Here is an 11,793-nt window from a genome sequence, read left to right as displayed (position 1 = left end):
CCATGGGCGACGGTAGCCACTCACCATCAGGTGAGCCGTATGCTGGTCTGCCTGCAAGGGCAATAAAGAAAAAGTTCCTGAGATTAGCGCGTTCAAACAAACAAACAAACAAACAAACTCTTCAGCTTTATAATATTAGTATAGATGTATGGTTCGTAGACGAGATCAAAACCCGCGGTCCGATTAATTATCATATAAAATTTTAATAAGTATTGATTCAATCAATTCAGATTAAAAATTAAAGATTAGATACGAAAACAATAAATAGGTAGCGTTAGAGCTCAGGGCTCAGTTCCTTCCTGTGAGAGACAGCGATGTCTACATGGTGGTTAGTTGTGGCGGTGGTGGCGGCGGCGGCGGTGCTGGTGACGGCCGAGGACCGCTACCACCCGGAGTGGCTCGCAGCTCAAGAGGCCGGCGCAGCCACGAGGAGGGCCGCCGAGTCCGAGGCGAGCTTCTGGGTGCGGGAGGCGCAGGAAGCCATCGAGAGACGCGAGCGAGAGGGGGCGGGCGCGAGGCAAGCAGCCGGCCATGCCAAGAACGTGGTCATGTTCCTCGGAGACGGCATGTCCGTGCCCACGCTGGCCGCCGCGCGCACGCTGCTCGGACAGCGACGCGGACAGACGGGAGAAGAGGCTAGCTTGCACTTTGAACAATTCCCCACTCTCGGTCTGGCGAAGGTGTCTAATATATTATATTTATTTATATTTCTTAAGTACTTTAACAGAAGGTTGGAGGTTTATTAAATCTTGAGGTAAATAAAAGAACCGGGCAAGTGAGGATTGCTGAGTCAGGATGGAGCCTAACAAAAGACTGTGCTGGTTTTGTAGGATTAATGAAGTGTACACTTTTTTTTTTTTTTTTTTACTACTAAAGACGTTTATATACATGAGAAATTACTTTTGAGTTTAGCGACATGAAAATTTTCAAGTCTTTTGTATGGAGCGATCTTTAGATATTTTACATTTTATAGTTTGTTTCTACTAATTTTCATACTTCAGATTTAAAAAGAAAATGCCTCGTCTACTTGTTATTGTAATTTTGTGTTACTATTGTGTAGATATAGATGCTATACAAATTTCATCCAAATACCTACTGTTCATACTAGTTTTCAAGTAAATTGCTAGACGTATTGGACCAAATCGGCAAAGCCGTCAACAGATGGATTACCGATGCAGCAGTGCAGTGAACCGTAGTTGTTGTTGTGCAGACCTACTGCGTGGACGCTCAAGTCCCGGACTCGTCGTGCACGGCGACGGCATACCTGTGCGGCGTGAAGGCCAATCATGGCACTCTCGGAGTGACGGCCGCCGTTTCTCGGCGTGACTGCGAGGCTTCCAACGACGTCACCAAGCGGGTGCAGTCCATCGCCGAGTGGGCGCTGGCTGACGGGAGAGATGTTGGTCGGTTCTTATTCATTCTAATATTGAGGATAATGTAAAAAACGTAAAAATGTTCTATTGTAGATATTAATTAGGATGGTGAATGTCGCACCACAGGTATAGTGACAACCACTCGCGTCACGCATGCCTCTCCGGCGGGCACTTTCGCCAAGGTCGCCAACAGGAACTGGGAGAATGATAACGACGTGAAACAAGAAGGCCACGACGTCAACCGCTGTCCGGACATCGCTCACCAGCTGATCAAGATGGCGCCAGGAAACAAATTTAAAGTATTTACTTTATGTTTCAGCGTTGATATATATATCTGAGTAAGGCTCTCACTTCATTTGCTGTTTTGTTTTAAGGTGATCTTTGGCGGAGGAAGACGAGAATTTTTACCGACAACCCAAGTCGATGAAGAGGGCACCCGAGGTCTAAGAATAGACGGCCGCAATCTGATCGAAGAATGGCAGAACGATAAGGATTCGCAGAATGTTAGCTACAAGTATCTGTGGAATCGACAGGAACTTTTGGAACTGGGTTCGTCTCCGCCCGACTACCTGCTCGGACTGTTCGAGGGCAGTCACTTGCAGTACCATCTCGAGGGAGATGAGAGCACGGAGCCAACCCTCGCCGAGCTAACAGACGTTGCCATCCGCGTGCTGAGTCGCAACGAGCGCGGTTTCTTCTTGTTCGTGGAGGGAGGGCGCATTGACCACGCGCATCACGACAACTACGCGCACCTCGCGCTCGATGAGACCATTGAGATGGATCGGGCCGTGAAAGTGGCCACAGACACACTCAAGGAGGACGAGTCCTTGGTGGTAGTGACCGCTGACCACACCCACGTCATGTCGTTCAACGGGTACTCACCGCGAGGAATGGACGTGCTCGGGGCGGTGCAAATGTTGGACAGAAGCAGGGTTCCTTTCATGGTGCTCTCGTATACCAACGGACCCGGAGCAAGGATCCAGCAGAATGGCGTTCGACCCGACGTGACGACTGACGCCAACTTCGGTAAGTATTGCAGGTCGCTGTGCGAGCAGATGAGGTCTACTACCATTGGATAATACTGATCGTGTGGCGTCTGCAGGTGCGCTGCGCTGGAGGACGCACACGGAGGTCCCGCTGAACTCGGAGACGCACGGCGGAGATGACGTCACGGTGTTCGCATGGGGCGTGCACCACTGGATGTTCTCTGGTCTGTACGAGCAGACGCACGTGCCACACCGCATGGCGTGGGCAGCTTGTATGGGCCCGGGTCGCCACGTCTGCGTCTCGGCTGCCACTGCGCCCACTGCAGCGCTACTTTCTGTCGTGCTCGCCGCCTTCGTTACCTTGCGGCATCAATGCTTTCTCTAATCGTAGGTAGTGCGATCATTTATCATCAGGCATCAGGGTAATTAATTAATCTAAACATAAATTATCTGTAACGTGTATGCCGTTTGCGTGCTCGGCGGGAAGCAATGGTCGCGTGAGACGAACGGCTACAGAGGAACGCAGACGTGTGACTGATAGTAGTGATAGTACTTAAATATTATATTATATTACCTGATAATTTAAGGTTTCCCGAAATTTGGGATATGTATATTTCCCAAATAAAAGATAGATTATTCTAATGTAAATTGACAATTAATGTAATAAATGATATAATTAACACAATTAGATTTCTTTTAATCTACTTCGATCTATCTATCTATCTATATATATGTAAATGAATTGCTGTTCGTTAGTCTCGCTAAAACTCGAGAACGGCTGGACCGATATGATTAATTTTGGTCTTGAATTATTTGTGGAGGTCCAGAGAAGGTTTAAAAGGTAGGTAAATATGAAAATGCTCGGAATTAAAAATAAAAATAACAATTTTGTTTTTCCTTGGTGTGTTCCCCATCGGACGGATTCCTTTTGTTTGTTTTAAGTTTATTTTATACAAAAGTTTCGGTATTTTATTTATCGATTGAGGCAGTACGAAGTCTGCCGGGTCAGCTAGTCAAGAATAAATAATAGTCCTAAGAGTTATCGCATCTTATTGACATTCGTCTCAGTCTACCGAGAAACTGCGATGGAGTTGGAGAGCGTATAAAAATATTTTACATAAGGCTTACTTGAAGACGTTTCTTGAACCTACGAGTATTATCTCATTAGTTGTGCGGATACGAACATCGCTATCGGCTATCGATTAGATGTCTGTATCTGAGTTGATCTACAATCTTAAGCCTACTTAATTCAGTCAACAGTTATTCTTAAATAATTTTATAGTGAACAGAGAGAGCAATTGCATATGTTTTTTTTTTATGATTGAAGTATTACTAGTGGCCCGGAGGCCTTTCCAGTTTCACCGGGATAGGTGGGCGAGCAAAGACTCAGCCAGGAGGGGTGGGATATGCTAACAGCTGCCCGAACCACGGAGCCCCGACGGCTAGCCTACAAAAGCGGGACTGTAGGGATTGGAGGGTGCCTGTGTGCGGGCCGCGTGAGCGAACACCACACTCGCGTAAGTCATGACGGGCCTTATGCAAGTTCTGTAAAGTGTCACCTTGTTCCGAACATTTTACTCCCTTTACAAATCATGAGGTAAAGTCTTCCGAGAATAAACGCGGCACGATCGCGGACTGTTTTTAATATGCGGGCGGAATGTCATAGATGCATGCAGAGTGACTCCCAGGTACTTGACCTTCCTGGCCCAGGAAATAAGTTAGCCAAAAAAGGTGATCGGGGGTGAGTTGAATATGTGATGTGTACCCGTGTGGTACAATATGTAGGTATTATACACACCCTAAAATACTAAATATTTATAATACAAACTGTAGGCACTGCCAGCCAACATGAGACAAGAGACGAGGCCTTCCATGCGTTCACGTATGGGTCGGGTCCATTGTCTACTAGTGTGGATTTATACTCTCCTTCAATTATACATCTTAAGGAAACTCTTGACAAATGGATATGGAATTCATTCTTATTTTCATCGTCCGTGACCACCGTCGAAATACGTATTCAAAACATCTGAAATAAGAAATAATTTACTTACCCTAAGGGGCTGTTGTTACCGTTTGCCGCCCGCGGTACTGCGTAAACTTTATCAACGTCAGCCGGTACATAGCTACGGCAGCGAGGGTATCCACGTCACGATCACCGTCAACATCGACCCACACACGCTACACATAATGTCACTAAATATAGCCGACTACTTATTTTTGGTCGCGTTCAAATGTCATTTGCATATTCCACTTTCAAGATAATAAATTCAGGTCGTCCGTCCCATCTGATAGAAGGCATCGTAACAACAGCATCAGTAATTGGTGTTGGGGGACCCTGCGAGCTCCCATGTGTCAACCCCGATGTATGCTAATGATCACCACGACGTTCTGTTTGTGTCTGTTGATCTGTTTATTACTGAGATTACTAGATTTTGAAAATATTTTTAAGTGGTCTGATGTAATTTGAAGTGTATGAGGCTAAGGCAGTAATATGAAACAACTGGATAAAGTCTTCTGAAGAACGAGACACCAGATGAGAGCTACTTTGGGTTTTGTAGTCTGTGTTCCTTGATTGTGTCTGAATTTAAGTATGTAGTGGTGCTCATACTGAACGTTTGTATATTATTGTACGTGATTGTTTTAAATGCAAGCCTTATGCAACGTTAAATTATATTAAATTCATTTGCTTCGTCCTGTTCTGTCTGTTGTCTCAGATTTGTGAAACGACTACGTTTTTGGATGCGATTTATTTCTATTCTACTTTATTTGTATCGAGTTATTAAATTATTTTTACAAAATATTGACTTTGATTTTTCTTTTGTCATTCGAAGTTAAAAAATACTGAAAAATCTAGTAGGTAAACAAAATTGTATAATGAATAAAAATGAGCAGGGCAGTTAATTGATCTTTGACAAAATTTCAAAGTTGAGCTAATCTCAAAGAAATCTGCGTTCATTTCCATTAGAGCGCGCTCCCGGGAGACGTTTGACATCGGCCGAAACTTCTCAAATAAATGAATAGCAAAAAGAGAAAGGATTTCTCTGTTGATTTACTTTATCCAGGGCGGCACTAAACAACTTCAAGTTCGGGAAGTTGTTAGCCGCGGACGGGGAAAGGGCTAATCTGCACACTCGGGGAAATGTAAATATTAGACCCAGAGAGATGTCGCCCTCCGCTCTGCATTAGTTCACCAGTCCATTACACGATCCGACATACTGAGCTCACTTTTACCATGTATGTATGTGCTCAATTATCATTTATTTAATATTCCTTGGATATAGACAAAATGTAGCAATGCACAGATTTTAACGTGAGTTCTGATTTGAAGGGCGCATCAGTAAAGTGTTTGTCTGTATGGGATACATTACCTCCGTAGACACAGTCATGGTTCACGAACTCTTTCAATCCCGTCTTGTCGAAACCGTTACAGTTTTCGTGATTACGGGTGATTAACTATACTCTAATTATTTCCATAGTAGAGCAGCTCTTCCACCACCCTTCCAACTGAAATGAACGTGTGCTTCGGGGCAGAAGTGGACCGGGTATGGCAGGAACTCACCCGTGCGGGCGTACAATATTATTATTATATAGTATAGTATTATTGTCATGCCAAGTAATTTGCTAATTTATTAATTTTGCCTGTTTGATTTTTATTTAAGCATTATATTATTCCTTCATGAACTCGTGTTAAGTGCGTACTTCCTTTGGTAATTTGGTAATAATTTACAAAATTGGAGAACTGGCATAACCGCATTACTTAATACCAGTGCTGCTCATCCGTAATGCCGTGAGAACAATAAAATATAAGAAGACTTTTATTAGTGGTTGGTAGATTTAAAAAAAATCGTCGATATTTAAATATACCGAATATTTACTAGCACAATCAATAACAATTCACCCGATCGAATATCGATAGTTCGCTAATGATCGGGTGCGCGCGGCTACTAGAGGTCCACGGTCACCACCTGCTACTTCACGAATACTTAACGCTTTCATAAAATGTTAGATTGTTCAGTTTATCAGTTGATTAATATATTATAATGAGCATTCCACCAGAAATCAAGCTAATTTACTCATGCGTTTGAAAGACACACTGGTCAGACAAACAGGCAAGATTCAATACATAAACAATAATTCGAGTATCGGGGTTGTGACAACAATAGTGAGTGTAGACTACATGATCCGAGACGTGGTGCCTGGGCGTTGTCGCAGTAACACCTAGTACTACCTAGTCAGCCACACGAATACTGTCACTATAGAGTGGATTCGGCTGTGTGATGGATGGACCATTTCATTGAGACCCAATCAGGTAATGTGCATATGTGTTACCCTTGACCTGGGAAACTATGATTGCTTGGAAGCAGAAGCACTGCTCAAAATAACTACAATAAATTCCCGAATTTAAAACTGTAAAGTTATTTCGGCTGTAGATGTAAGAGAAGACTGGAGCCGACCAAAATTATTTGTATGTAGTCTTTGTTAATCCTCAAACAAAGCCTTTGATCTGAACCGCTCCTTGCCTACCCTCTCCTCTGATACCCTGCCCCCGCCCTCCACGATTAACGTTAGGGAATTCTAAAGCTTTTATCTTCAAAAAGCTCACCGTACGAACTTTTAATTCTCCTTCAGTTGTGTTCGCGATTGACTTTTTTGTCGTCTTTGCTAAAGCCTTATTGGCATTCAGATATAATGTTGTGTTTTAGAAGCTCAGAGTTGATTAGCACACGAAGAGGTTGTGGAATAGAGTGAACTGGATTATATTACCTTCATTTGTTCCTACGATTAAATTTATAATCTAATGTACATATTAAGCTTGGCAAGTATACAGGGTGTCCCAAAACTCGTCGTTGACGAGGACGTTGAGACACCCTATATATTGGACGAAGTATCGCAAAAGATCCCTTGTTTATAATAGTTATTGTTTAAAATTAAAAGTATATATTTAATTCCATAAAATTATAGCTTTTTTTAAATATCCTGTGATAGAAATATTCCACATTTCAAAAACTATCTCCTACCGTATTTTTGTCATAAACTGGTTATATTTTGAATAAATTTATGTTCTATACCTAATCTTCAACAATTTCAGAATGTTTACTTGATAAACAAATATTTAACTGTCTTTCTAAAAGTGTAGAACTTTAGAAGAGCACCTCTCGACAAATTTGACTCGATTAAAAAAAAACAGGTAATAAATAGTCTCGCTGATTTGTTAAGGTCTATTAATTGTCTTTTATATTATTATTATGATATAACATAATAATTAAAGTGTGCGCTGTTTTGACTTTAGCGCCTCTAGTGCACAGTATTGTCGAGACGAAAGTCATGGGTGGAGGTGGTCACAGCCCCAAGGCATGACGAGTACGTTGACCTGGGGCAAACTGTCCAGCTAGGTAGGTTCAATTTCAAAGAAGAGATCGATCGTCGAATCTAGGATGGGGAGCGATCGGCAATCTTCTCATCCTAAACACCGCGGTGTCTCAAGATGGAAGTCTTTAGTCGGTGTGTTGTCAGTTGATTGGTGGCACGTGCTACTGAGACGTGCTCGCTTACGGTTGCAGGTCGTGGAAATCGGCTCAATTAAGGCAGTGCAGGACTGGACATTGTGGTGAGTCTTGGTCGAGGATCATGAGTTTAGTATATTAAAATTGGACATAGACGGTAATGACAATGCACGGACTACTCTACGACAATTACTATTCAAATACATTTTACTGTCATTCACTCACTTTATTAATTATAACAACTCCCAGTTAATCTAGCTGAAGTAATTTCGGAAAACATTTAAGACTCCTAACGAGATTAATCCTAGAGAAAATAATTACTTGACGCTTCTAAGAAAACGGATTATGTTCGAGAATGTTCCGCACGCTACAGTACGTAGTTCCACTGTTCCACTGTACCTACATATTATCACAAAAACACACACGCAGAACAGACATACATATGTATGTGTGGATAATTAATTTGTTACAGAATGTAATTTAGTGTGATAAGTTACCGCACGAATATATTTGGTTTATTTCAGAGGCTCTCTTACTTGATGATAATAGCTACGTGACAGCTGTCCCAGTGCTGCCTCATTCATCTGTTCAAACTGGAACACCTGACATCTTCACAGAAAATGCACGGAAAAGCGATATGCCACACCGTCGTAAAGCTATGATCGTTTGAGGACGTCGGTAAAGGCCTACGTGAAGAAAAAAAGCTTTTTAAGCTATTGCATAACTTCTATCGCGGGCCTTGAGCGCGGCGACTGAATCAAGAAATTCCGTAACGAAAAGAACCTGACACCTCCACTACGCCTACTATGTAGCTCGCGTTCAACACATTCACACGTTGCGCTGGTGTAGTGTTTGTGAATAAGCGCGCGGCGTGACGTCGCACTGCATGAGCATCATGAAAAGTCTGCCCATCTCTCTCTCACGCGGTCTAGCTTATGAGTGTGAAGGGGACAGTTATTGTTTTGCTTTTGTTAATGTTTATAAATATAGCGTGGTCTTATTTTTATTATTGTTTTAATATTAAATTATTATTGTCTAATTGTAATTGCATAAGTTGATAAAAAATACTTTGCAATAGCTTTACCGCAGCAGTCTCCGAGTGCCACACGTCTTTTTTTATTATATCAGTAGTATATTAGGAAGCTTGGGCTTTCATAATTCTAGCGATAGGAAGTTCACAACATAGAAAAATATGGTCTTAGTACGGAAAGGTGATATAAGGAAGCGGCAACAGCAGCTCGAGGAGAGGGTCTCACCAGTCCTGGTACGTCATGTTCCTCTTCGTTCTCAACCCCCTATTCATTCAAAAACCAGATAAAACCTCTTTGTTTCAACTGACAGGTACAATTATTTCAGCCATTAGTCACCGGCGTCCATTCATCTCGAAGTACCGGAAGGAATTTTTCATATTTGGATTGATGGCTGTTTAAGTTGTTTGAATTTATGACGTCATTGTCGGATAATGAAATTAGACAAATTCTCACTATTTGTTAGCCTTAGTAGTTTTCTGAAATAATGAAGAACGTAACTCTCTAGCAAGTGAAACATATTCATCGGACTCTTGCTACGATTCTCTTCTGTGTTACAGCGATATAGTTGCTGGAAACGCCAAAGATAAGAACTAGTGGATGATATAATGGTCTGAGGCAGTTTATGGAAGAGCATCGCAGTTAAAATCAATCTGTTCCCTGGTACTCATCACAGCTCCAGCTACTCCGTCTGTAGGCAGACAAGTGCACGACCAACTTGATGGTGAGTTGTTGTTGTCACTATTTTATATCTTAAAGTATGTTCACCATATCAGTACGAGTATCACTCACTTCAACACGGATATAAATACATATGGAGATTACAGAAGATAGATAAGTAAGAAGCTATTTTATATTAAAACAATTGATAATAAAACATGCACAATTTTGAACATAAAATTCTTCTTCTTTTTCTCCACCTTATCCCACTAGGTGGGGTCGGCACAGATAATTTTTCTCTTCCATTCTCTTCTATCAGCCGTCATCTCAACACTCACTCCTCTCTCTCTCATATCGTCATTCACACACTCCATCCATGTCTTCTTCGGTCGACCTCTTCCCCCTCTACCTTGCTACCATTTCCATACATCTCCTAGTCACATGCATAAAACATAAAATTGCGAAGAAAAAACAAAATACAATTAACATCGGAATTCAGATCGGACAGTAATCGCTTTTTTGGAACAAAGTTCCTTAAGGACAATGCGGAGGGGTACCCTAACCGGGAAAAAACGTCCGTAACGTAAGATTTTGATTATATTTGTATAGTCTTAGTATGATGGCTATACAGTGTGTCTAATGTATAGTCTACGTGATGACGGTTATTATTATTATTCATATAAATAGCTTTCTTTGTATATTATTATATATTTTTTATAAATCATTATGAATAAACTAAAGTTGATAACTTTGTAAAGTAGTTTTTTTTTATCAATAAAAAATCATAATAAGAAATGTAGGTATACCCGAACTTTCTCTACACTTCGAATAGAACTTAAAATTAATATTTTTATAATAAGGAACTGCGTTCCTATCCGGTGTCCCACGACACCACAAATCTTTATTATTATTATTACCCTCGTTTGCTAACCAGCGTAAGGTGCGCCTGATGGTGCGTGGTTACCGTCGCCCAGGGGCAGAGCCAAGCAGCTGCATACTCCTGAGTACTCTTTTCTCCGTCATGATTATTGTCGCTTTAAGCTCGCTAGTTTCTACAGAAAGTTATTTTTTGTCTTTGGTCAGATGGTCACACGGCCCATCTGATTGTTAGTGACTGTCGCTCATGTACTGATAATTTGCATGTTTCAATCGCGCTACATCTCTGACAGCCACTATCGGAAGTTCCGTTCTATTGATTCACGTCGTATTATTTTTGAATTACAGTAAATATTTAAAATCAGCACATTGAGCTCTTACGCCCAGATTATCTTATCTAAAACTAATTAAAGTATAAAACTAAAGGCAAAATTTGTAACACAAAACCTATTCGGAATTAGCCTCGGATCTACTAAATAACAATGAGCGATTAGAATAATCCCGCACTCCACGTTATCATCGAGTCATATGACGATCGGCAGCACGACGCTGCGACGCTGCGCCTGTCGCGGCGCGGAAACACATTGTTTCCCAATTAATTAGCATCTCTGCGGGGCGCGCGTCGGTCGATCGTATCGCACATACCAATACTTATCACTTACACGTTTCATTGTGTACTCGTAGTGGAAGCGAACATATTTAATGTATTACTGAGCACCAGTATATTATCTCTCGCTCCGTGTTCGATCGAACTACGCCATTACGTGCGGCCGGTACCTGCGATTGTGTTAACGTTTGGTCTGAGTTTAGTGATGTGTTACTTGTAATGCATCATACTGTATGTTGTTTGGTTGCACGTTGGTATCCAATAAATAAATAAATGTATGGATTATGCACAGTTTTTCTGCCAATTTTTTATTTAGATCAATAATTCTCTAACTAACTCTGGTTGAATGTTCGGTATCGGCAATGTTTCTATGTCATGTTTCAGCTTTTCAAACTTACTGAAATATTCAGATCTGAAACCACCCAACTACATATCTTTGGCTTAGCAATACTGCAGGATAGACTGCATTAATATTTTATCATGTCAGGCAATTTGCAATATAGTTTTTTTATTTTCTCATCTTGACATATGAGGTCTCATACATCTCATACGTCTGTTCCAACCTTAAAACTTGTACGGATGATTACTTCGTGCCAGAAACAGGCAGATATGTAAGTGGTGTCACCCTGTGTGGGCTTGTAATATGGCTTAAATCAAATCAAACCTTATTAGCTAAAACACGGCTTACAAAGTTATTGATAGTTATTTTATAGATCAGCGTGTTTCTACCAGGTCGGCGTGCAAATATTATTCAAAATT

At 41.4% G+C, this 11,793-nt stretch overlaps 1 protein-coding gene across 1 annotated transcript; it reads left to right on the top strand.

The window, feature by feature from the left end:
• The first annotated feature begins 308 nt into the window (after window positions 1–308).
• On the top strand, window positions 309–2,947 carry LOC114251940 (membrane-bound alkaline phosphatase). Its single transcript, XM_028186389.2, has 5 exons — window positions 309–680; window positions 1,211–1,403; window positions 1,500–1,672; window positions 1,748–2,399; window positions 2,476–2,947. Exons 1-5 carry the CDS (start codon window positions 315–317, stop codon window positions 2,742–2,744), a joined length of 1,653 nt encoding a protein of 550 aa, XP_028042190.2. The 5' UTR covers window positions 309–314; the 3' UTR covers window positions 2,745–2,947.
• Window positions 2,948–11,793: the final 8,846 nt, after the last annotated feature.

The sequence above is a fragment of the Bombyx mandarina genome, chromosome 03, assembly GCF_030267445.1.
Source record: "Bombyx mandarina strain Sakado chromosome 03, ASM3026744v2".
NCBI classification, from domain to species: domain Eukaryota; kingdom Metazoa; phylum Arthropoda; class Insecta; order Lepidoptera; family Bombycidae; genus Bombyx; species Bombyx mandarina.
The sequence above is the reverse complement of the archived record's forward strand: the minus strand, read 5'-3'. Positions and strand labels throughout refer to the sequence as shown.

What these genes read in the sequence shown, in the direction of transcription:
- LOC114251940 (XM_028186389.2), top strand. Translation starts at nt 315, where the DNA reads ATGTCTACATGGTGGTTAGTTGTGGCGGTGGTGGCGGCGGCGGCGGTG. An exon ending in GGCTGACGGGAGAGATGTTG is followed by an intron (nt 1,404 to 1,499) that starts GTCGGTTCTTAT and finishes GTCGCACCACAG; the next exon opens with GTATAGTGACAACCACTCGC. An exon ending in GACGACTGACGCCAACTTCG is followed by an intron (nt 2,400 to 2,475) that starts GTAAGTATTGCA and finishes TGGCGTCTGCAG; the next exon opens with GTGCGCTGCGCTGGAGGACG.